Source organism: Rattus norvegicus, chromosome 12 (genome assembly GCF_021556685.1).
Source record: "Rattus norvegicus strain SHRSP/BbbUtx chromosome 12, alternate assembly SHRSP_T2T, whole genome shotgun sequence".
NCBI classification, from domain to species: Eukaryota; Metazoa; Chordata; class Mammalia; order Rodentia; family Muridae; genus Rattus; species Rattus norvegicus.
Genome location: NC_141545.1, coordinates 28,200,326 through 28,227,030, shown reverse-complemented (window position 1 = coordinate 28,227,030; position 26,705 = coordinate 28,200,326). Strand labels below are relative to the sequence as shown.

General features: G+C 48.9%; 1 protein-coding gene across 15 annotated transcripts in view; it reads right to left on the bottom strand.

Annotated features, from left to right (window-relative positions):
• Hip1 (huntingtin interacting protein 1) overlaps positions 1 to 26,705 on the bottom strand; it is a 134,483-nt gene that overhangs the window by 46,968 nt on the left and 60,810 nt on the right. For 14 of the 15 annotated variants that reach the window (NM_001415756.1, XM_087577676.1, XM_087577678.1 and 11 more), the window contains 4 exon segments: positions 967 to 1,047; positions 3,304 to 3,360; positions 4,393 to 4,535; positions 6,621 to 6,684. In NM_001415756.1, the coding sequence (NP_001402685.1) occupies positions 967 to 1,047; positions 3,304 to 3,360; positions 4,393 to 4,535; positions 6,621 to 6,684 (345 nt within the window). 15 annotated transcript variants of the gene reach the window in all.

Here is a 26,705-nt window from a genome sequence, read left to right as displayed (position 1 = left end):
CAAAAAAAAAAAAAAAAAAAAAAAAAAAGTAGCCTGTGTGCTCTTAATCTCTGAGCCGGTTTCCCAGCCCTGAGAGAGCTGACTCTCACATGATGGCCGCTGAGCTACCAATAAACCAATAAACGAACAATCCAAAACAGCAGGCCAAGAGGGATGGGCGGCTCAGCCGTTACCAGCACTTGCTGCTCCTTCATAGGAGGTAGGTGAAGTCCCAGCACCACCAGGGAACCTCAGAACTGTCTATAACTCTCCTTCAAGAGGATCTGCTGCCTGCGCCCTCTTCTGGCCTCCTAGGGCACTGCATGCACATGGTGCACATACATATATGTAGACAACACACAAACTCTTTGTCTCTCTCTTTCTCTGTCTGTTTGTCTCCATATGTGTGTGTTTATTTATCTTTCTCTATATCTATATCTAGATATCTATATCTACATCTAGATAGATAAATGTTTGCAATTTCTCCCAGGGAAAAACTCCCACTAGATGTTGGCCATTTTCCTATTTGTGAAATGAGGAGCAGAACAACCCATCCCCGGTTCCTTCATAGAGCTGTTCTATCCGTTGATTTCCCCTCACAGAGATGGGCTATAGCATCCCCACTTCCTGAGGCCTCAGCCCGCTTCTCAAAGTGCTAATAAAGGCCAAGGAGGGGCTGGAGGGAGGCAGGGCTTGAAGGAGTGCAGCTGGAAAGAGGCGGGGTTTGTAGGAGCAGTGGGGGGGTGGGGCTTGTAGGAGCAGTGGGGGAGGGAGGCGGGGCTTGAAGGAGAGGTGGGGGAGGGAGGCGGGGCTTGAAGGAGAGGTGGGGGAGGGAGGCGGGGCTTGAAGGAGTGAGGCTGGAGACAGGCAGGGCTTGTAGGAACAGTGGGGGGCGGGGCTTGTAGGAGCTGTGGGGGAGGGAGGCGGGGCTTAAAGAAGCAGTGGGGGTTAGGAACGGAGCCATGGAGAATGCAGACAGATGCTCACTTTGGTGTGGTACTCCATCCTTGTTCTCAGCAGTTTGAGGTAGATGCTGCAGAGCTGTCCATACCCCTCACTCAGGTGGCCCTTCGGGGAAGAAGAGAGGAAGGTGCATCAGCATTGAGGCAGGGCTGCCTCTTACATCTTTTCCTTGGGCGGGCTGATTGCTCAGTGGGTGAGTGAGAGCTTTCGCTGCCAAGTACAACAAGAATCCCTTGGACCCGCCTGGTGGAAGGAGAGGACTGAGTACCACAGACAAGGTGTCGTCTGACTTTTCCAGGAGTGTTAGCCACTCAGGTGTCCTGCTTACCGCAACATATAATACATGTTATTTAAAGGATAAGGCAGAAATTGGCCCAGAGGGTAAAGCTGTTTTCCACCATGCCTGATAACCTCAGGGTCCCACACGGTGGAGGGGAAACATGGACTCCGGCAGCCATGCTTGTTGGCATGCACGGACCTCCTCTCCACACACATGCATGCGCGCGCGCACACGCGCACATATACACATACGCGCGTGCAACCTAAAAAATATGGAGGGGATCCTTGAGGACAGTCCATTTTGATTTCCTCCACTCAGTTCTGTGATAAAAAGAAGTAAATTCCAGTGTTGGAAAGGAGACCCAGCCGACACTCCCCAGGGAGACCTCCCCAGAACTCATAAACATGCAGCGGAGCGTTTAATTGAGAGCGATCTCTATGGAGGCAAACACAGGTTCTCTCTGGAGGAACCTGTCTTCGTTACCGACTTCAAAGAATTGTGTTCCCAGCGGGGAATCAAAAAGCACAAAAGGAAAATGTGCAGAATAACTAAAATTCACCAGAAATGCCAGATGGCCAAACAGAGCTCCAAGGACGGATAAAGGGATTATAAAAAGCAATGCATGGCACAGGAACCATCAATATGGCCATAAAATATTTGCAAGGCATAAGCTCTTGTGAAGAGAGGCTGGAGACATGGCTCAGCTGTCAAGAGTGCATGCAGCACTAACAGAGGACCTGAGTAGACAACTGCCTGTAACTCCAGCCCCAGCGAATGTGACAACCACTTCTGACCTATGTCAGTACCCCATCACTCCCATACACACACGCAGACAAATAAAAATTTTAAAAAAAGATATTTTAAAGGAATCCAGGTCTGGCCTTGTACATTTGCAGTCCCAGCACTGGGGAAACTGAGGTAGAAGGCTCGATAATACCAGCACGAGTTACAAAGTGAGACCCAATCGATCCGTAAAGAAAGGAGGGACAAGAGAAAAAGAAAAACGGGGCTGGGGAGAGGCTTGGCTGGTAAAGGGGTGCCAGGGACCTGAGCTTCACTCTCAGGACTTAAGGGGCACGGCTGCGATCCCAGAGTTGGGGAGATGGATGCAGGAGGATCCCCAGGGCTCATTGGTCTACCAGCTTAACCTAATTGGTGAGCTGCAGGTCCAAGGAGCTCCTGTCTTAAAAATCAAGGTTGGGGGGCTGGAGAGATGGTTCAGTGGTTAAGAGCGTTAACTGCTCTTCCAGAGGTCCTGAGATCGATTCCCAGCAACCACATGGTGGCTCACAACCATCTGTATATGGGATCCGATGCCCTCTTCTGGTGTGCATGAAGACAGCTACAGTGTACTTGTATAAATAAAATAAATAAATCTTAAAAAAAAAATCAAGGTGGGAAACTTGGAGTGGCCCACCTTACAGCCCAGCATGTGGGAGGCAGAGGCGGGGGGATCTCAGTGAATAAGAGGCCAGCCTGGTATACCTGGTGAATTCAGGACAGCCAGGGTCATATAGAGATCCTGTCTTAAAAAAGTGAAAATCAGTCAAGAACAAAACCCAAGAGGATGGACAGCTGAGGAACACACCTGAGGCTGACAACTGACCTTCACACCCAAGGGCATAGACTGGAACCCTCACCACCCTCTCCCCCCACTGCATCCTATAATCCCAGTGTCCAGGAGGCTAAATAGGAAGAGTACACGTTCTAGGCTAGCCTGGGCTACCCAGAGTTTTCCTGTAGCTTTGGGGACTTCGGGCAAGACGATGCATGTGGAGGCATCTTTAGTGCACCCCTAAGACTCATTGAAGAATTCAATCAAGAGAGCGACTGAAACGTGGTTCAGTGGGGCAGAGTGCTATCTCCCCACCCCCTGGCCCTACACTGAATTCATTGGCTATGCACACTTGTACATAGTGCACACAGGAAGAGGAGACAGGACAATCATGGGTTCTAGGTCAACCTTGGCTACATGGTAAGCTGTGGCCAGGCCAGGATAACTTGCTATATCCGATACTCGGTGTCTGGCTGTGTGAGGAAGAGAAGTAGAGAGGGGTCCCTGGGTACATTTCCATACTCACCCACATCCTGCTCATGTCGCTTAACTCATTTTTGTATCTGAGAGAGTCTTTCAGCACCTAGAAGAGAAGAGAACCTGAGGGGAGATGGGGTGGCCAGAGAGCCACCTATCTGGGGCTGGGGTAGGGAAGAGACCTATCAAAAGGGATGCACCCACCTCCTATGGGAAATTGCACATGCACACACGCGTGCACACACACATGCACGGGTGCCAGAGCACACATGTGGAGGAGATTAGTGGACAATATTCAGAAATCTCAGTTCCAGCGACTGCTATGCTGGACTGACAATTACTAGTGATAGGGGCCAGGAGATATGAAGGGGGGTCGGGGGGACATCTATATTCTATACTATAATACACGTGCTCCATATTGTTAGAAGTAATCAGTACATACACGATGTAACTGGCTTAGCACCACCACGGTTTGCTTCGATTGTTTGCCTCCCAGCCCAGGGACAGGCTGATACCGGCAGACACTAACGCGGCTCAATGTTTCAATAAGCATTTGAGCCCAGAGATCCACAAAACGAGAGCAGATTGCAGGAGATGATAATAAAAGAGGCACAAATATCGAGAGTGGAATTTTATGGTCAGAAATATGGCTGAGCGCCTGGCCAAAGGGGCAAGCCTGAATCCCGAAATGATTGACAAGTCTTTGTCTCCGCCCCCTCATCCCTATATAATCTGCTGATTTAAGATGAGCTAGGAGACATGATCTCTAATTGCTAGCTCTCTGAGTAAAAAATAGTTTTAAAGATTCAATTCCGGGGGTTGGAGGGATGGCTCAGCAGTTACGGGTGTTTGCAGTTCTGACAGAGAGCCTGAGTATCTTTCCCTGTACCTACACTGGGTGGCTCCCAACATCCTGTAATTTCAGACCCAGGGGATCTGACGCCCGCTTTTGGCCTCATCAGGCAACTGGACACACGTGACACACATACACACGTGCACATATAAATAAAAACATATCTTTAAAGCTTCGATTCCCGCCTCTGCTCGCGGGGCATCTGAACCAGGCAGCAGGAGCAGAACTCAAGTGTCACATTCCCCGCCTGTGCCATTGGCCTCCCCTTCCGCCCCAGAGTCTCACGTTCGGATGTCCGTCTCGAAGGAGTTTGTGGAACACGTGGCAGAACTTCCAGCACAGCATGGCGTTGCTGGAGAGAGGCAGTCGGTTGACCACAGACCAGAAGGTCTGCGCCCCTTTCTCATGGTGGGTGCCCAGAATACACGGTGGGAGGAGTCAGGGAAGACAAAGGCTTGGTGGGTGGAGCTGAGTAAGGGGGCGGGGCACTGCTCACTGCTAAGACCCCAGAGTTCTACGGGTTTGCGTGGCAGCTTGGAGACTGAGCGTATAAAATACCACGTTCCCTGTTTTATAACAGTTTCCCGTGAAAAGGGATTTTCTTTCTTTTTAATTACACTTTAAATGTATTTATGGATCATTAATGTGTGCGTGCACGTGTGCGTGCCGGCATGTACAAGTGGGGAAACCCCAATTTATTGGGGTCTCCAAGATTGAATCCAGGTCGTCAGGCTTGAAGGCAAGCTCCTTTACATTTGCTGAGCCATCTGACCAGCCCCACCCGTCTTTTTGAGACAGGTCAACATTGAAGTAGCCCAGGATACCCTAGAATTTAGTACCTAACTTCTGATCCTTTGATCTCTACCTCCAGACTTCTGGGATTACAGAAGTGCAGGCCCACACCTCGTTTATGTGATAGTTGGTCTGGGACTGAGAGCTCTGTGTCTGTCAGGCAAGGCACACCCCCAGACCCCAGCCTGGTTTTTGGTGTTAATGAAATAGTCTCACTCTGTAGCCCAGGCTGGCCTCCAACTCACAGGAATCACCCTGCTTCTTCCCAGTGGCTGAGATTACAGGCATGTGTCACCTGTAATCTAAACATGTGACCCTGACCCAGCCAGATGCAGGATGGGATTCACTCTCGAGACCAATGCCAACCTTTTAACATGTGTTTCCTATATCGCTTTTTTTTGAGACAGGACTTCTCTGTATAGCCCTGGCTGTTCCAGAACTCGCTCTGTAGTCCAGGCTGGCCTCAAACTCACAGAGAAACTCCTGCTTCTCCCTCCCGAGTGCCAGGATTAAAGCTGAGCGCCACCACACCTGGCTCCTCTTTGACTTTTGTCTTGGTTATGACCACCGTTCTCATGTGTGCAGTGCCTATGATCTGATGTCTGTTCATGTATGTGCCATGCCTGTGTGAGTGTCAGTGAGTTGCAGCACATGCCTGGATGTTGGAGAACGTGCCTTTGCCTGCTGAGGCAGCTCAGGAGGCATTCCTATACATTATTAAAGTGACATTAGAAGCTGGGCGTGGTGACGCACACCTCTAACCCCAGTGAAATCGTGAGGCAGGAGAATCTCAATCTTGGGGCCAACCTGGCAGACACAATGAGGCGCTGTCTCAAAACCACCGTCGAAACCCATTAATAAAGAAGTAGAGGTAGAGAAGGCTCAGTGGTTAAGAGCACCAGCTTCTCTTCACCGACTTTTGTTCAGTTCCCAGCACCCACATAACCGCTCACCACTGTCTGTAGCTCCAGTTTCAGAGGATCTGATGCCCTCTTCTGGCCACTATGTGCACTGCAAGTATATATAGACATGCATGCAGGCAAAACACCCATTCACATAATAAATAAGATAAAATAAACAAGCACATCAAATCTAAATGCAGCTCAGTTGGTGAAGAACTTGCCTCGTATGCATGAAGCCCTGGGTTTCATCCCAACACTACATTAAAAAGTGAACACTGTAATCCCAGCCTTCTAGAAGTCAGGTACACAGTGAATCTGAGGCTAGTCTGGGCTACATGAGCCTGTGTCTCCAAATAAATTTAACTAACTAAATAAGTAGAAAAGGCCTGAACTGGGGGCTGGAGAGATGGCTCAATGGTTAAGAGCGTTGGGCTCTTCCAGAGGTCCCGAGTTCAATTCCCAGCAATCGCATGGTAGTTTACAACCATCTGTAATGGGATCTGATGCCCTCTTCTGTCATGCAGGTGTACATGCAGATAGAATACTTATATACATATAGTAAATAAATAAATCTTAAGAAAGTAAAGTCATGGCTTGCTGGCCTTCTAGGACCCTTGGACATGGCCAGGCTAGGGTGTCTGAGACTTGTGCTCTCTGAGTCTGTAGCTATACCAGAAGCGGCTTCCATCCCGCAGGCTCCTGTCCCTGGCAAGGGCTGCTTTCCCTGTTGCTGAGCCAGAAGCCTCCTCCTGACCTCAGTTCCCACCATTTGACCCCCTTCCAGGGTCGGCCTCCCGAGGATCCAGTCCAAAAGGATATTCCTGGCATGTTTTTCCTTCACGGCCACTTCCTGCGTATTAATGGCCTTATTGACGCTGACCGTCTGCAAAAACAAGATGGGGGAGGGGAAGAGGAGGAAATAAATAAGCCTCTGAGAGTTACTGAGACCCTTCCAACAGCCCTCCCCCTCCTCCTCCCCAACACCCCACTCCTCCAATGACCCTTGGTATTGACGAGGGCCAAGAGACCATCCAAGGGCCCTCTGGGTCCTCTCGAGTACCCCGCTTGGGAGAGGGGGTAGCGCAGAGGTGGGCAGCACTCCCAGACCAGCTGTCCCAAGCTGTCCCAAGGGAGCAGGCTTTGCTGCCTGGCATTGGCTGTGCCCAGCTGCTGTACCCGCCTGCTACTCGCTGGCTTGGCACAACAGCGTGGTAATTAAGGGGCCACACAAAGGAAAGACTTCTTCACCCCTGGGGAAACATTAGTCCTCAGAATACAAGAGGAAGAGATGCTGATGTCAGGGAGCCACTGCGGCCTGAGCCCAGCAGCCACCCCTCTGCCACTTCTAAACCCTTCCCACCAGGGGCTGGCGTGATGGACTGGCGAATAAAGGTGCTGGCCCAGCAAACCTGACAACTGGAGTGCCCTTCCCAGGACCCCCGTGAAGATGCAGTGGGACAGACCAAGCCACAAAGATGTCCCCTGACCTTCACACAAGAGCTGCGGCAAGTACTTCCCTCCCCAAATAATAAACAAAACAAAACTTCCACCGGGTTTCTCTGACTTGCCATCCATTCTTGGCCAACTTTCAACTTGAGGGCAAATCCCTTCTCCTTTCTTAATTACCCGGAAAACCATGAAACCGACTATGCCTTCCCTGTTGTTTTCAAACGTCAAGACTCCCCTGCTAACTTTAATATTGACACGTGAGTAACGTGCGTGAACGCTAATCATAACATCTTGGCTATTTCGCTGTTGTTGAAAATTTTTAAGAGATTTATTATCTTTTTAAACTTTTACGTATGCATGGGTGATTGTGGGTATGCCCACTTTAGTGTGGGTGCCAGAGGCCAGGGGAATTGGAGCCAGGGGAATTGGAGCCAGAGTTGTAAGCCGCCTGATGTGGGCGCTGGAAACTGAACTCAGGTACTCTACAAGAACACCATGTGCTCTTAACTGCTGAGCCAGCCCCCAAAACTCTACTGTATGTTTTTTCTAAGAAGTTTATTACTATTACTATTATTATTATTATCATTATTATTACATTTACTTATTTTGTACATCATGAAGGTGGACCGTATCCTCTTGTTCTTTTAACTGATCTGCCTGCCTTGGCCTTCTGTGTGCAGGGATTAAAGGTGTTCACCACCACCACCAGGGGCTTAACTGTTAGATCTCACTAATGACCGCTCTACCCCAGACAGATTGATGTAAGACGCCCACCCCGCCCCCCACTCCCTCCGTTTCAGCCTCCTGGAGCAGACGGAATGACAGGTATGGACCACTAGGTCTAGCTCCACCCATTTTGTAGTAACTGATGTTTTTATTTCTAAGGTGTAGATTTCCAGGAGCAAGAGGACGTAGATGAAATGTTTTGATTACAGCTGGAGAGATGGCTCAGTGGTTAAGAGCATTGGCTGTATATACTTAGCAATTGCCTTTCTCCCATAAAGACTAAAATCCAAGCCAGGAGGTGAAAGCACATGACTTTAATCCCAGCACTCGAGAGAAGCAGGCGGATCTCAGTGTTCAAGGTCAGCCTGGTCAACAGAGCAAGTTCCAGGACAGCCACGGCCACACAGAGAAACCCTGTCCAGGAAAACTGAAGAAGAAGGAGTAAAAGGGGCCGAGGAAGGAATCGCTCTCAGTAAAGTTCCTGCCATACAAGCACCAACCCCAAGTTCAACCCATAGCACCCACATAAAATCCAGGTGTGGCGCACATAACTGTGTGATTCGATTTGGGGGGCACAACCAGAGGCAGAGACAGGCAGATCCCTGGGGCTCCCTGGTCAGATGAGCCTGGGCTCAGGGAAAGACCCTGTCTGGAGGAAAGCAAGTTGGAGAACAAGTAAGGAAGGTACCTGAAGTGTGACACATGCGTGTATGCACAGGCACACGCACGCACGCACGCACGCATGCGCACACAGGCAAGTCTATACATCACACACAGATACACACAAAGAGACATGTCTATCACACACACACACACACACAGACATATCTATATATCACACCCAGACACACATCCATCACACACTCACACTCGTGCACACACACAGACACTTCTATACATCACACACACAGACACGCAAAGACACGCCTATACATCACACACATGCACAGACATGTCTATACACCCCCAACCCTCACGTACGTGCGCGCGCGCGCACGCACACACGCGCACACGCACATAGCAGCATGAACATTTGACACACATCCAGATTATAAGCTCTGATTTGTCCTTCTAGATGGCCCTATACCCTCTAAAGCAGGACAGGACAGGACAGAGTCCCCAGGCCTCGATGCTGCCTGCTCCCGCATACCACTCAGTAGCTGCCCAGACTCAGAGGGAAATCATTCAGTCTGGACAGATCCAGTTCTGCAGGCGGGTGCAAATTCGAGTGGAGGATGGGGGTGCTCCCAGGGCAGAGGGTGGAAGTTGGGGGCTCTGTGTCTCACCTCTGGAGGGGGGTCTAGGTTCGAGAACATCCTTTGAGAACACTCTGTTCTCTTTATTCCGCTGGAGTCAGTCACACGGGACCTACGGCCAGCAGTGGCTCTCCTCAAAGAAGAGCATTGTACAGCACTTCCTGGCCCAGCTGGCCCCTGTGTCCCCAGCTGGTCCCCGAGAGCCAATTATCAGCAGGCACTGAAGGAAGGGAGGCTTTCTCTCTCCACTTCTCTTCCTCCCCCTCCAGGCCTCCCTACTTACAGACTCCCTCCAGGCAGATCAGCCTGGATGTGACCAATGAGAAGTTTCCAGGCCTTGCTACTGGGTAGAGCAGGCAGTGGAGCCTGGGCTGGCTTGCGGAGCAACTGGACATCATCAAGTCACGCACACAGCTCTGGGCTGCAGCCCAGATTTTGGGCTACCAAGGATAGTATGTAAAGGTTCCATAGCAGGAGTAGGACAGAGAGGCTTGGGATGTAGCCCTGGTGGGAAGGGGCCAATGAAGACCACCTGCTGAGGCCAGAAAGAACACCCAAGAAAAGGGCAAGGAAGAAGGGGATTAAGAAACAAAATAGAAGACATACAAAAACAGGAGCTGGCCCTATAGCTCAGTGGTAGAGTCCCCACCTAGATTCCCCAATAAGGGGCTGGGGGCGTGGCTCAGTGGTAGAGCCCTGCCTAGAATCCACCAGTGAGGGGCTGGGGGCGTGGCTCAGTGGTAGGGCACCTGCCTAGAATCCCAAGTGAGGGGCTGGGGGCGTGGCTCAGTGGTAGAGTCCCTGCCTAGAATCCCCCAGTGAGGGGCTGGGGGCGTGGCTCAGTGGGAGAGCCCCTGCCTAGAATCCCCCAGTGAGGGGCTGGGGGCGTGGCTCAGTGGGAGAGCCCCTGCCTAGAATCCCCCAGTGAGGGGCTGGGGGGTGTGGCTCAGTGGTAGAGCCCCTGCCTAGAATCCCCCAGTGAGGGGCTGGGGGCGTGGCTCAGTGGTAGGGCACCTGCCTAGATTCCCCAGTGAGGGGCTAGGGGCGTGGCTCAGTGGCCCAGTGCCTGTCTTGCATAAATAAGACCCTCAGTTCTATTTGCATTTCACACAAAAATAAAAAGAGGAGCTGGAGAGAGGCTCAGTGGACAAGAGCCTGCTTGCTCTTCCATCAGCATCTACATGGTGGCTCACGATTGTCTGAAACACCAGTTCCAGGGGACCCTAACGCCCTCTTCTGGTCTCTGCAAGCATCAGGCACACACATGGTACACAGACATGTACAAAGGCAAAACACCACACACATAAAAAGAAACTATTTGTGCCTATTTTAACTTTTTTGGTTTTTTTCCACTTCCTTTTCAATTTTTTGTTTCCTCTCCCACTTCCTGCTCTCATTTCCCGTGCTTGCTTCTTTTTTAACAGGAAATACTCAGTAACTCCACAGCCGGGCAAAACAGGAGTCTAGCTAGAGATGAACAAAAGGTGTGAGCTAGTGTGGCAGTATGTAGTAAGCAGGATGCTTCTGAAGAATCCCGCAGGATGGTGCCGCGTATATTCAGGGCAGTTCTTCAAGCCCCGCTGCAATTAATCTAACCTAGACACTCCAGGCCTCAGAGACAGGCCGGAAGGAAGCTCTCCTTCTGGGTGATTGTAGATCCCTTGACAGTATTAGGGCCCTCACACCATCTATCTGGAACAGGTACTGCAATTTCCCCGTCATCATTACCCTCACTACTTCCCAGAAGGCCTTCTGCTGGCGGGCCCATCACAGTCTGCTGTGCTATGAAAAATGTCCCCCACAGGGCTTAGGTGTGAAAGCGCTGGTCTCCAGCTGGTGGCACTGTCGGGGAAGGTTGTGGGACCTTGGGGAGGTGGAGCTTCTCTGGAGAAAGAGAGTCAGTGGGGGCGGCCTTGAGCCTTTCTAGCTCAGCTCCATTTGGTTTCTGATTGAATACTTCTGCGCTCCCCTCAAGCCCTCCCTGCCCGCTAGCCAGGGGTTCTCCGCCATGATGGAACGTGTTAGAATAAATGCTTTCTCCTCTAAGGTGCTTTTGTTAGATTCTTTAAAAAACAAACAAACAAACTGCAGCGAACCATTCTCCTTCTCAAAGCTGTTTGAATGCAGAAAGACAATGTCTTCCTGGAGGAAGTGGGTCACTGCACGCGGGGGAGGGGGGAGCAAACCTTGAGGAAATAGCCTGACTCTGCTTTCCGTCTGACCTCTGCTTCCTGCTCCACAGAGAAACAGAATCTTGACCACAAGTTCCTGCCATTGTGAACTCAGTTATGCCCTCCCATCAAGGTTTGACTAACTTCTCAAACTGTGAGCTAAAGGGAAGCATCACGCCCTTAAGGTATATGTCTGGGAGTTGGTGACAGTGGCAGACAGGTAAGGCACGGCCCAAGATAAAGTTTTCCATACTGCCAGCAGTATCCATCCCTTGCCAGGGCTCCTGTGGGAAATGTTCCGATGACAGGGCTGGGCCAAGTTTGCCCTCAAATCACCATGTTGCCCAACGGCTCTGGATCCTCTTTAGGCTCTCTGCCACGCCCCATTTCCACAGCTACTGGGAGTTCTCCTTCTCTCCTCCAGTAAGGGCCCATGGCAGCACCACACCAACGATCTCACAAAACAAAGTAGGTAGAGGGCTGAGATGGGTAGTATCCGGATCCCCGCATCCGTCACGGAACTGATTCATGAGTGACCGGTCTGTCCCATGACTGAGGCAGGAAGTAATTGCTGCAAGCCCAGCAATGCTAAGGCCCACTGCTTCTCCTTCCCAAACACCCCCTGCCTTCCTAACTCTTGTTCTAATTCCACAATAGGCACTTCTACCTCACACCCATATTACCATAGGACCTCTGCCCACACAGTTCTTAATAAAACATTAAGAGTAAATAAAATTCCTAAAGACGGGGGCATAACTCTGCTGTAGACTTCCCCAGTGAGGGGCTGGGGGCGTGGCTCAGTGGTAGAGCCCCGCCTAGAATCCCTCAGTGAGGGGGCTGGGGGCGTGGCTCAGTGGTAGAGCCCCTGCCTAGAATCCCCCAGTGAGAGGCTGGGGGCGTGGCTCAGTGGTAGAGCCCCGCCTAGAATCCCTCAGTAAGGGACTGGAGTGTGACTTGGGAGTAGAGCATTTGCTTGGTATGGGCCAGGCCCAGGGTTCCACTCTTAGTGCTACATATAAAGGAAAAATCTAACTTTTCCTACGAGCAGACAGTTAACCAACTTTGACCCCGTAAGAGTGGAAAGGACAAAGTTTGTTAGACAACCAAGAATGAGAACTCAGGGAGGACGAAGTAAACCTGAAGAGGTTCCAAACAACTTGACCTATTTATTGTCCCACGAAAACAGTCTACTAGTTACTCACATAACATCTGCCCCTGGGTTTTATAGTTGAGTGTCCCCTGTAAGAACAGGCCCTCGCACACACAGACCTACCCCAGTGTGGTGCAAAGAGAGGTTGCATTCGTGGCAAGCAGCCACTGTTTAGGAAGTCCGAACAAAACACCATCAGGTAGTAGCCAGGTAACCTGGCTCCCATTTAAGGTATTAGTAGGACAAGGGACATGCAGGGAGGGGACATTCCAGAGCCCTAACCTCCATTCCCCACCCTTCTGTATCCATATCAGATAGTCTTGTTCTGTGTTGTACCAGTCACATCCCACAAAGCACTTGCTAAGTCCCATTGGTGCAAAAAGCACAAGAATGTGTGTCAGGATTTAAATCTGAAATGCACCCCATTGGCTCCTGATTTAAATGTCCTCAACCCCACCCCCAGCTGAGGATGTTATCTTGGGGGACTATTTTGAGGTCTAGCTGAGGGAAGCAGAATTTACTGGCAAGCCTTTGGGGTTGTAGCCACGCCCCCTTCCTCGCTCCTCCCCCACCCACAGCCTATCAGCTTCCTGGCCAGCCAGGATGTGAAGAGCCATACTGACGCGGGCTCTGACATGATGGACTGAAACCCTTCTAAACCATGGCTCAAAACATACTCTGCCTCTCATAAGTTGTTTCTGTGTAGTATTTTGGTCACCGTGAGGCAAACCTAAGACAGTATGTCACATGTGCAACTAATACACGTCACTTTGGTTGTTAGTCCCAAACACTGGATCTTCCCTGGAACTTGACTCTGCTCCCCACCTTCCCACAAAATTTATCTGGTCTGAGAAGGGGACACCGCACACGTCACACTATATCTTATTATTATTTTTCTGCCCTTGACACTGCTATGTAGTTCAGCTTTTCCTGCCTGGTACCTGTTATGCCGACAACGGCCTGACCTCTTGAGCCTCCAAATCCCTCTACCTCCCGAGTAACTGGGATTATTAGCACGTGCCCTCATGCTTGGCCTCAAGCAGTACTTCAGACCAAATCCGGAGCTATGCATACCGGACAGGCACTCTACCAACTGCCCCACACTGCCGGCACGTAGTCTGGAACCCTTGATTCTCCTGCCACGAACACTACACTAGTTGGGGTTACAAGTACATACCACCACACCACAAAAGCACATCCCATACAGGAAAGAACTCAGCAAAAGAATGGCAGGAAGTAGCCGGGCGGTGCTGGGGCACGCCTTTAATCCCAGCACTCGGGAGACAGAGTTTCAGACCATCCTGGCCTACGGGGTGAGTTCCAGGCCAGCCAGGGCTACACAGAGAAACCCTATCTTGGGGGAAAAATGAAAATAAATAAAAAAGGAGACAGGAAGCAAGAGGAAAGAGGGCGAAGAGGGCGAAATACAATGCGATGACTGGCGGGCAAACCTTAATGGCTTTAAAGACTTATTTCATGTATGCGAGTACACTGTCGCTGTCTTCAGACACACCAGAAGAGGGCATCGGATCCCATTACAGATGGTTGCGAGCTACCCTGTGGTCGCTGGGATTTGAACTTGGGACCTCTGGAAGAGCAGTCAGTGCCCTTAACCACTGAGCCATCTCTCCAGCCCGTCTTCCTTTTTAAGTGAATGCCACACTTCTTCATGGAGAACAGTTGACATGCATGGAGCGCTAATGAAGAGATTACTTATTTATGGTACAAGAGAACGGCATCACATGCCTTTAAACAGCGATCTCCGTTAGTACATTTAAAACTGGGCTGTGTTTACAGAAGTGTGATTTACACAAAGCCACATCTGTTACATAATGCTCAGAAAGAGCTTCCTTCCCATGTAGCCTCTAACTATAGAACCAGCCCAGCACAGACGGCCACCTGCCTGCCAGAAGGTACTGGGCACCACCCTTACCCAATACAAAAAAAAAAAAAAAAACCCCAATCTCAGTAGCTCAGTGGTTCTTTAAGAACCAAGTCTCTCGGTAAGCCTTTAGGAGCTACGCCAAGTGTCTGGTCTCCCCCAAACTTGGAGAAACAGTTCCAAATTCTTTCTGCATTCTGCACACATTTCTTTACTACCTGCAATGTTTATCTTTGCTTCTTTGAGATATGGTCATGAAACATGGATATGAGCTAACTATGTAGCCCAGGCTAGACCATTCGTTCCTCCCGGTTCAGTCTCCCGAGTGGTGGCAGGAAGGGCGTACCGTATGTCACCATAACTGACTATTTAAAGGTTTTGAGCACAGAGGTGACACAATTGGACTTGTTTTTCTTTCATTTGTTCTTTGCGCCAAGCTCTTAAGCAGGGACCAAATGAGGGTGGCTGAGGCGAGGGAGGCAGCAGGAGACGTGATGACGTGTGCTGGGGTTCACAGTTTATTTCCTCACCTGCCTTCTCTTTCAGTACCAGGGGCTGAACCCCGGGATTCTGCAAATGGGGTTGGAATTTATTTTTACGTGTGGATATAGTGTGCCTGTGTATATGTGTGCCTTTTCACACACGTGTGTGCTTGTGAGATATTCGATTATCTCCCTCAGTCCTACTCCCTCCACTTTGTATTTTGACACAAGGTCTTTCTGAACCCAGAACTTGGCAATATGGTTCCTCATCTGGCTGGCCAGCTTTGCTCCAGAAATCCTGCCTCTGTCTTCACCAGGCTGGGCTTACAGGATTTTACCTTGAACCTGGAGAACCAAACATTGATTCCCAGGCTTCCTCAGCAAGCATTTTACAGGCCGAGCTATCGTCTCAGTCTAGAATTTATTTTAAGGTAGAACTGAGATTGGATGTTCTTCCATGGATGTTGGCTGAGAAGGAGGAAGGAGTCAAAAATGACACAGTGGGTATCTTCTAGAGGAAACAGAGAGACCAGATTACTTCTCACAAGACAGAGATAGGTGTGGTGGCTTAGGTGTGGAATTCCAACGTTCAAGGGCCTATGGAAGGAGAATCTCAAATTCAATGCTAGCATGAGCTATACAGAAAGGGGTCAGTCTATGCAACACAGTGAGACCCATTCCCAAAATTAAATGAATGCGATGGAGAGAATAGTGGGAAAAGTTTGTTTGAGGACATGGGAGCTTGTTTTCAGGCATGTTCAATAAAAGCCTCCTATCAGATGTGCACACGGCACTATAAATGAGCAAACTAGGCAAACATCCTACCAACTACCCACATTCCTATATCAAGGTTTCTTTGTTACAAATGGAGAAATGAACAGGTAGGCTGGGCCATGTAGGGAAGATAGAAGAATTCCAGGGGGGCTGGGGATATGAATCAATGGTAGAGCATTTTCCCAGAATGCCCCAGTGAGGGGCTGGGGCTGTGGCTCAGTGGGAGAGCCCCTGCCTAGAATCCCCCAGTGAGGGGCTGGGGACATGGCTGAGTGGTAGAGTCCCTGCCTAGAATCCCCCAGCGAGGGGCTGGGGGCGTGGCTCAATGAGAGCACCTGATTAGTGTCCTTTATGGGTTTGTTATCAATTTGACACAATCTAGAGTCTTCTGATAGGACAATTAAAAAAATATCTCCATAAGACTGGCCTATAGGGGAGTGGGGGTTGGACAGATGGTTGAGCTGGTAAGAGCACTGACAGCTCTTCCAGAGGTCCTGTGTTCAATTCTCAGCAGCCACATGGTGGCTCGCAACCATCTGTACTGGGATCCAATGCCCTCTTCTGGTGTGTCTAAAGAGAGTGACAGTGCACGATAGATAAATAAATAAATAAATAAATAAATAAATAAATCTTTTAAAAAAGAGAGACTGGCTTTTATGCAAGTCTGTGGGACATTTTTCTTCATTAGTGATTGTGTAGGAGGGCTCAGAACACTGTGAACAGTGCCATCCTGAAGCAGGTGGCCTGAGGTAGATGATCAAGAAAATAAGCAGTGTCCTCCATGAATTCTGCCTCAGTTTCTCCCTTGAGTTCCTACCCTGGTTTCCCTCTGTGATGGAGTATGATCTGAGAGTTGAAAGAAGAAATATTTTCATCCCCAAGTTGCTTTTGGTTGTGATGTTTTTAATCACAGCAACAGAAACCCTAAGACAGAAATTGGTACCAGGAATGGGGTATTCCTGATACAGACCTGATTGTGTTTTGGAAGGGTTATAGAGGAACTCTGGAACTTTGAGCTAGAAAAGCCATTGGGTGTTCAGACATAAATGATCCACTGTGGGATGTAGAAGACAATGTTGAGAGCAATGCAAATGAGGGTGGCCTGGCTTGTGAAGTTTCAAAGGGAACTTTGAGAGTCCCTTAAAGACTCTACTAAGGCTGTCAAGAATCAGCCACTCTGATCAGCTGGAACCAACCAGGAACCATTAAGCGAAAACTTTGCTTTGCTTGGACAATTGATACTGAGCAGCCAGAGCTAAAGAATCAGCTGGGATTAAGAGGAGACCAGCATCGCTAAGGTGAAATCTCCTGGGAATATTTCCTCAGGGTTACCACACAGAAGCTGTGGTCCAACGGGGCCAGGCTCTCACACTGGCAGCCAAACTTGGAAATGTGTAAACATCTCCCAGTGTGTATTGGTTTTGAACACATGGAGAAGCTGTGAAGACCACCTGAGATTTGGTACTATGAGAGGTCAAGAGGTCAAAAGGATTCAACAGTGAATTCAGCCCCAGTTGAAGTAGAAGCCCCAGGATTGAAAGGGTCATGGATAGACCTTGAGGCTTGGTACAGTGTGACAGGATCAAAAGAGAGCTCAGGAAAGGCTACTGGTGAGAATGCAGCCCAGCTGTAGCAGAGACCCCAGTATTTTGGAGATGCCAGTACCAGAGGACGACCACCCAGGACATCAGCAGGTACTGTGGAGCTGGTATGATCCCACCAGACAAGTTAAATAGGCTGTGGAGGCAGAGCTAGAAAGGCAGAACTGCTCAAGCAGGTTGGAGCCCAGAAGATCAGGAGTGAGTCCCAGAAGCCCAACACCAAGCTACACTCTGCTGGGCTTCTGTTTTGCTCTGCTTTATCTATAACTGTCCCTGAATCTTCCTTTTTGAAACAACTCGTTCTTTTATTTTACAGGAGCCCACAGTTGTGAGACTTTGGAATTTCAGAGAAGCTTTGAACTTTATAAGAGACTCTGGATGTTTTAAAGAGACTGAACTTTTAAAGTATTTAAATTTTTAAAGACTATAGGACTTTTTCAAAAAAGATTTATTTATGATGTATACATACAGTGTTTTGCCTACATGTACAGCTGCAGGCCAGAAGTGGGCCCTAGATCTGCTGGGAACTGAACTCAGGACCTCTGGAAGAGCAGCCAGTGCTCTTAACCGCTGAGCCATCTCTCCAGCCCAACTATAGGACTTTTAAAGTTACTTATGTTGTATATTTTGACACCATTATGAATGAGAGCTTGAGGATAAAGAGAAAGGTTATAGTTGAATAGTGATGCATTTGTGTGTGTCAAGATGATATAAACAATTGCACGTCAACTGTCTTTTGTTGTTATCAACTTAACACAAGCTAAAGTTATCTGAGGGAACCACAATTGGGAAAATGCATCCATAAGACTGAGTTGCAGGCAAGCCTGTGTAGCATTTTCTTAGTGAGGATGTGGGAGGGGCCAGACAATTATGTATGTATAGGAAAACAGGCTGAGCAAACCATGTGGAGCAAGCCAGGAAGCTGAGTTCCTCTATAGCCCCTGCTTCAGTTCCTGCCTTGAGCTACTGTCTTGACTTGAGTTCTTCCCTAATTTAGTGATGGAGCACGGTCAGAAAGTTGTCAGATGAAATAAACCCTTTCCTCCCAAGTTGCTTAAGGTCATAGCATTTTATCACAGCAACAGAAATCTAGAATCCTCAAGTGAGAGGCCAAGGATATCAAAAACTAAAAACAAGAGCTGGGTGTGGCACACGGATTTCATTACAGCACTGGAGGAAAAGGGGCAGAGGCAAATGCCCTGTTTCAGGCCAGCCTGGTCTACATGGAGAGACCTTGTTGGGGGGCTGGGCTGAAAACTGACCTTGCTGCATACAGACAGAGTGAACGTGACTAGGGCTGCTTGGGTTCCCTTGGGAGGACTGAATGGTCGCTCTCAGAGCCATGAAAGATGGGAAGAGGGGAAGGCAGGCAGCTCACTAAGTCTTAGCAGTACTTCTGTTGTTTCTATGAGGTGGAGCTGGGGGATCCAGCTGGAAAGGAGTGGTGGTCAAACTGGCTTGTTTCAAACGGACTGATGACAATGAGTTTGCACATTTCAGACTCACCAGGTCTACTGGATGGGCACAGGTGGTCCAGACAGTAATGACCGGGCAAGTTTTCAAGGTACTGACTAGGTCTCCAGGGTAAAGAGGAAGCAAGGTTGGGGGTGGGGGTGGGGGGAGTATGGGGAGGAATCAGGAAGCACAAAGAGCTCCTGAGAGTCCTGTGCAGGTGCCAATGGATGGAGAAAGTGACATCGGCCTGAGCCCTGCCCACCCTGTTCTGTTCCTCCCCTAGCCTTGTGTTTTCCCTCTAGTCAACTTCTCTCCCTCTCCTTTACTCCCTGTTTAGCTTTTAAAATGCTCAGGCCAGACGGATCAATACTGGAGCATATTCAGTCCCTTTGACACTCTTCCTCCTCTTTGAGGAGAGCTTTAAGAATAAGAGCCACGGGGCTGAAGAGATGGCTCAGTGGTTAAGAATGCTGCTTGCTCTTCCAGAGTCCCCAACCATCTGTAATTCCAGTTCCAGAGGAGCCAGTGTCCGACCTCCACAGGAACTAGGCATGCATGTCATACATACATGCATGCATACATGCAACAAACATACATACATACATACATACATACATACATACATACATACATATGTGCAGACCAAAAGGCCACTGCAAAAGAGAGACAAAACTGGCTGTGGCTTGCTTTGGGGAAGATAGGAAGACAGTTCTACAGTGGGGGGGTTGGGGCAGGGGGGCTGGCCAGCAGAGAGTGTAAGCTTGCCTAGCATGTATGAGGTCCTGGTTTGATTCCCAGCACATACACAATCTGCGTGTAGTGGATTCTGGATTCAAGCTTACACATTAGTTCACTTAGCATTTATACCAACATTGGGTCTAACTCTGCTGAACGGATGGGGAAACTGAGGCCCAGAATGGGTCAGTAACCTTTCAGGCTGGTCACCATATCTGGTATGAAGGTTAATGTTCTTTGCTGACTTGACTGGATTCTACTTTTGTAATTTCTTTTTAAAAATTATTTGTTTGTATGTTTGGTTGGTTAATTGGTTGGTTTTTCAAGGCAGGATTTCTCTGTGTAACAGAGTCCTTGCTGTCCCGGACTCACTTGGTAGACCAGGCTAGCCTCAAGTGCTGCCGCCCAAGTACTGAGATTACAGGTGCATGCCAACACACCCGGCTCTAATTTTTCTTATTCTTCTTTCTATATTACATCCTAACCACAATTTCCCCTCCCTCCCCTCTCCCCAGCCTCCCTGCCCCCTGCACCTCTCCTCTCCCCCAGTCCTCCACCCCACTCCTTTCCTCAGAGAAAAACAGTCCTCCCAGGGACATCGACCAAACACAGCATACCAAGCTACAAGAAAACCAGGCATATGCCAGCACAAAGCTAGATAAGGCAACCCAGCAGGAGGAAAAGGGTCCCACAACTAGATTTTAAATCAGGATGAATCGCACCTCTGGGCATGCCCGTGAGGGAAGATCTAGGTTGGTTAATTGAGGTGGGAAGACTAGACCTTCCCAGGTCAGTTAGTTTAGAGAGCTCAAGCCTAGTGAAAGACCATGTCTCAAGGAAGCGGGGTGGATCACGCCTGAGGAATGTCACCTGAGTTGTCCTCTGGCTTCCACACACATGCGCCAGAGTATCCACAGTCGTACGAACTCGTGTACACAGAGGAGAAAGAGTGACCCGGTAATAGAGGGCACGGTCATCCTCAGCAGGTGACAGACTGTCACACCAACAGTGCAGGAGCAGAGTGCATCCTCCCTGTTCTGACCACAGAGAGTGTAAGCTGGGGAGAACGTTCTAGAATTTCCTTGGGGTTAGAGGTTGCTAATTTTGGAGACGGATTTCATCAGTTTCAGGGTTGAGATTTGACTTCCTCAAAGCAAAGCCACCAAGAACTCTCACTTCTGTGTCTTCAAGGCCCTTAGGGGAGGGGAGACAAATAGCCAGGAGAAGGGTAGGGATGAGGTGGGCACTCCACAGTGCCTGGGCAGGGCAACCCAACCCAGACTTCCTGGAGGGTGGTCTGCTGGCTATCAGCTCTGGGTGGCAACCTCACCAGATCATCTTTCACCCTCTCTCCTCCCCTGCCTCCCTGTTTCTCAGAGTCTCACATAGCTCATGCTGGCCTCAAACTCGCCAGACACTTTCCATGTACCACCCTGTCCAGTTTCATGCGGTGTTAGGGACAGAACCCATGGCCTCATACATGCTGGCCAAGCAACCAATCATTGTACCAACCAAGCTACGTGCCCAGCTTAGAACTGTCTTACCTTACTAAGGCATAGTCTGGCAAGATGGCTCAATGGGGAAAGGGGATTGCAGCCAAATCTTGATGACATGAGTTTGATCCCCAGGACCCACATGATGGAAGGAGAGAACTGACTCCTCTAAGTTGTCCTTAGACCTCTGGGCACACCCACACACATGTGCACAAAATAAATAAAGGCATAATTATAAAACATGTGAGCACTGTTCCAACAGTAGCGCATGTTATGGCTTGATTAAGTGCCCCTGACAGGCCCTCGATTGAAGGTTTGATTCCCAGCCTGTACAATATCGTTTTGTTTTGTTTTAATACTGGAATCTGAAACAATGGCCCTGTACATACTGGCACTGGACCACCAAGCTGTCTAACTAGCTCTCCTTAACCCTTTGCAAACCTGGACTTTTTCAGACAGCATCGCACGTAGCCCAGGCTAGCCTTGAACTCATCATGTGGTAGGAATAAGAGGCAAGATTTTTCAGTAAGTAATGAAGTCACGAAAGCTCTGCCCTTGTACATGGGAATAGACACCCTTACAGAAGAGGCCTTCAGACACAGCACACATCTCTCTTTTCCAGTGATTGGGGATGCCCTGGGAAAATACCAGATATAGAGTGGGCCCCTACTAGACAGCCTATCTTCTGCCACTGTGATCTTAGACTTACTCAGCCTCTATAACTGCGAAAGGGGACCTTCTATGACTTATAAATCAATCCACCTTGAGCGTTTTGTCATAGTACCAGGAATGGACTAACAATAGGAGAAAGCCTAGTTTACAAGGTTACCGGGCAAAGCACGGTGCCTTCCCTACCCAGCTCAAGAGAGATCAATAAAAATAATTCTTGTGTTCTATTTATTTATTTGGTATGTGCGTGGCAAAAACCGCAGCAATGGAGGCCAAAGGAAAGGAATTCTCTACCTCCACCACGTGGGTCTTCAGAACATAACTTAGGTGGTCGGGCTTAGTGACAAGTGTCTTGCCCACTGAACCATCTCCCCAGCCCAATAAAAAGAATTATTTATTTTTTGAGACAGGATCTCACTACCACACCTGCCTCCCACGCCTTTAAAAGATGTATGTATTGGGGTTGGAGATTTAGCTCAGTGGTAGGGTGCTTGCCTAGCAAGCGCAAGGCCCTGGGTTCGGTTCCCAGCTCCGAAAAAAAAAAAGTATGTATTTTATTTCTTGTGTATGTGTGAGCGTTTGCATGTATGTATGTGAGGCCAGATGAGGACATTGGACCCCTTGGAACAGGAGTTACAGGTGGTCGGGAGCCACCATGTGGGTGCTGGGAACTGAACCCAGGACCTTAGGAAGAGTAACCAGCGTTCTTTACTTTTGAGTTACCACCTTTCCAACCCCCAATTAAAAGAATTCTGAGATGGGGTTGGGGATTTAGCTCAGTGGTAGAGCGCTTGCCTAGGAAGTGCAAGGCCCTGGGTTCGGTCCCCAGCTCCGAAAAAAAAAGAACCAAAAAAAAAAAAAAAAAAGAATTCTGAGAAGCTGAAACCTTGGTTCAGTGGGGAATCGTGCTTGCTGGGCAATCATGAGAACTTAAGTTCCAGCCTCCTGCACCTACATAACAAAAGAAAAAGGGAAAAGATGTGTGCAGCTGTGTGCACACCAGCAACTCCAGGGCAGGGGACAGAGACAAGAAGAAGGGAGAGGACAAGGAACCAAGAGGATAGTTAAGACTTGCTCCTCGGCCAGCCATATTAGAACAGGTTAGCTCCAGATTCAGGGAGAAAGCCTTGGGTAATATATCAGAAAGTAATAAGGCAAGAGACATCCGAGGTCTCCCCTACTCCACCTTGAATGCACTGACACGTAGATACACACGCACATGTGCGCACATACACACATACATATACAGACATGCGTGTGCACACACACATTCAAGCTGAAACATTATGGCCCGAGCCGTTAAAATATAAAGACGTGGGGTTGGGGATTTAGCTCAGTGGTAGAGCGCTTGCCTAGCAAGCGCAAGGCCCTGGGTTCGGTCCCCAGCTCCGAAAAAAAAGAAAAAAAAATACGTAAAGACGTGAATTGTAACTGTGCATGGTAGCACATATCTGTAATTCCAGCACTGAAGAGGCTGAGGCAGGAGGAGCTCCAGTTTGATGCCAGCCTGAGCTACCCAGTGAACCCGAGCTATCCAGTGAGACCCTGTCTTAAGAAGCAGTAAATGGATAAACTGTCTCTGACATGTGCACAACCATCCCAAAGCAATAGTGGGACATGTGCTCGCAGAAGACGCAGGACAGAATGATGTCCTATCACCAGCTGGATAAGCCTCTAACTTTTTACCAAGTACCTTCTTTGTGCCAGGCATTGATTTAAATGGCTTTACAGATTCTGGTAAGTGGACTAATCAGTCCTAGAAGGTTCTAGAACCACAACAGAGAAGGCTCAGTGCTTGAGAATTATAGGCAGAGGATCAAGAGTTCATAGTCAACCTTGGCTTTCCAGGGAGTTTGAGGCCAGCCTTGGCTACACAACAGGACCCTTTCTCAAAAGCAAGCAAAGAAACAAGGGCGGGCAGGATGGCTCTGCAGGTAACAGCGCTGGCTGTGTAGCCTGATGACTTTGAACCCTAGAAGCCATGAAAAAGGTTGGGGGAGGAGCGTCATCTCACGAGTTCTCCTCTGACCTCCACATGCACACCAAGGCATGAACACCCTCCACGCCAGAGGTTCTCAACCTTCCTAACGCTGCAATCCTCATGTCATGGTGACCCCCAGCTAGAAAGTCATTTTCATTGCTACGTCATAACTGTAATTTTGCCACTGTTATGAATCACAGTGTAAATATCTGATATTTCTGATGGCCTTAGGTGACACTGTGAAAGGGTCATTCGACCCCCAAAGGGGATGCAACCCATACATTGGAACCACTATTCCACACAAAGGTTTTACCCATACAATAATAAATCATGTTTTCGGTTTGTTTTGTTTTGTTTTGTTTTTTACGTGTGTGTCAGGTGTGGTGGCACATGCCTTTAATCCCAGCACTTAGGAGGCAGATCTCAGTGAATGAGGCCAGACTACATATCAAGTTCCAGGCTACCCAGAGTGACTGAGATCTAGTCTAAAGGAGACAACGGGAGTAGAAAGAGGGAAGGAAAGGAGGGAGAGAGAAAGAATGTGCATGCATGTGTGTGTGTGTGCGTGTGCGTGTGCGTGTGGTGTGTGTGTGGTGTGTGTGTGTGTGTGTTGGGTAAAAGACTTGATTCTGCATGTGTGCATGTGTGCATGTGTGTGTGTGTGTGTGTGTGTGTGTGTGTGTGTGTGTTGGGTAAAAGACCTGATTCTGCATGTGTGCGTGTGTGCATGTATGTGTGCATGTGTGTATGTATGTTTATGTTGGGTAAAAGACCTGATTCAGGGGGTTGGGGACTTAGCTCAGTGGTAGAGCGCTTGCCTAGCAAGCGCAAGGCCCTGGGTTCGGTCCCCAGCTCCGGAAAAAAAGAAAAAAGAAAAAAGACCTGATTCGGTGTGTGTGTGTGTGTGTGTGTGTGTGTGTGTGTGTGTGGTGTGTGTGTTGGGTAAAAGACTTGATTCTGCATGTGTGCATGTGTGCGTGTGTGTATGTATGTGTATGTTGGGTAAAAGACCTGATTCTGCATGTGTGCGTGTGTGCATGTATGTGTGCATGTGTGTATGTATGTTTATGTTGGGTAAAAGACCTGATTCAGGGGGTTGGGGATTTAGCTCAGTGGTAGAGCGCTTGCCTAGCAAGCGCAAGGCCCTGGGTTCGGTCCCCAGCTCCGAAAAAAAGAAAAAAGAAAAAAAAAAAAGACCTGATTCGGTGTGTGTGTGTGTGTGTGTGTGTGTGTGTGTGTGTGTGTGTGTGTGTGTGCATGCATATGTTGGGTAGAAGACCCGATTCTCCCCTTCACCTAGGATCCTCAGCCTCACTTCCTTGAGTGCTCACTTCCTGCCTCCGAGGCGGGGCAGAAAGTGCTTCGTGCACTGTGGAGCATTTGTGCAAACACAAACTGTTCCTCGAATCCACGCTCTTGTGAGAATGGCTACTGTTGTCTGCTCCTCAAATGCCAGCACTCAGCTTGCTCTCCGCATGGCCAAGGCACGCTCCATCATCTGCCCTTCCGAATAGCATCTGTACTCTGCCCCCAAGTTCAGCATTCAGTGGCTTCCCCAAAGGCAGACATCCGATGTCATCAAATATTCACTAGTGGCATCAGATGGTAAATCCCCGTCCCCAATCATTCAGAGAGATAACGAGACCTGGGGAAATTGGTTCCCAGAGCTGTCAACTAAAGGCACAGATGAGGCTCTGCTCTTCAGGCCAATTAAGGAGCGATAGGGTTATGGGGAGAATTAGTCACCTCAGGGTCCAGGCTTTGGGTATCATATTGTTGCAATAACCACTGTGTGAAACTATTTTCTATTACAGGTGTACGTTGGCATGGTGGCACATGCCCATAGCACTTGGGAGGTGGAGGAAGGAGGGCTGGGACTTCCAAGTCGGTCTCAACTATAAAGTGATAATCTAAATTAAAAAAAAAAAAAAAAAAAAGACTGAGGGCATAGCCCAGTGAGAAGCTGCAGACGTGACTCAGTGGTAGAGCCTGTGCCTAGAATCCCCCAGTGAGGGACTTGGAACAAGTCCAAGCTACATTTGTTTAGCATTTGCAGGGTTCTGAGTTCCACCACCGCCCCCCCACCCCCGGCACTGCAAAATAGTAAATCAATAAAATGATTCCCAATGATGGCCGACTGTTTTTTATTGCTTCTCCTTTTTTGCCTTGTTTCGTTTGAGACAAGGTCTTGCTGTATAGCTCTGGCTGTCCTAGAACTCACTGACTAGAGTAGGCTGCCTTTCAACTTACAGAGATCCACCCGCACTGCCTCCCCAGTGCTGGGATTAAAGGTGTGAACCGCCATACCCAGTTACCTGATTCTTAGCAAAATCTCAGAAGTAATCTGTGCTGATTGGTTTCCTGTCCACTTGACAACAAGCTAGGGGTCATCAGAGAGGAGGGAGCCTCAGTTGAGAAAATGTCTCTATAACATCAGGCTGTAGGCAAGCCTGTGGGGCATTAGTAATGATTGATAAGGAAGGTCACAGCCTATGGTGGGTGGTGCCATCCCTGGGCTGGTGGTCCTGGGTTCTATAAGAAACCAGGCTGAACAAGCCATGAGGACCAAGTCAGTAAGCAGCCTTCTCCATGGCCTCTGCATCAGCTCCTGCTTCCAGGTTCCTGCCCTGTGTGAGTTCCTGTCCTGACTTCCTTTGACGATGAACAGTGATGTGGAAGTGTGAGCTCAATAAGCCCTTTCCCCCCAAGTTGCTTTGGACTGTAATCTTTGGATGTAATCCAAGTACAATTGTTAAGAACATGTACAACATGCTTGCCTCTATGTGTGACAACCTGAGTCCCCTTGGGATCCACATGGTAAAAGAGAGGTTACTGACTCTTGCAAGTTTTTCTCCTCACCCTATATATAGGTATATGTATATGTGTGCAAATATATATGCAAATGTGATTAATTTTTTTTTTTTAACAATCATGCAGGGTATCAGGTGAGCTTTAACCTGGCTTTTCTCATTCAACAAAGACCATCACAGGATTCAAACCCTCAAGAGTAGTAATGATGAATCCTGTCAGGAAATATGGCTGGAATAAGGGGTTGGGGGGCGGTGGGCAACCCAGAAACT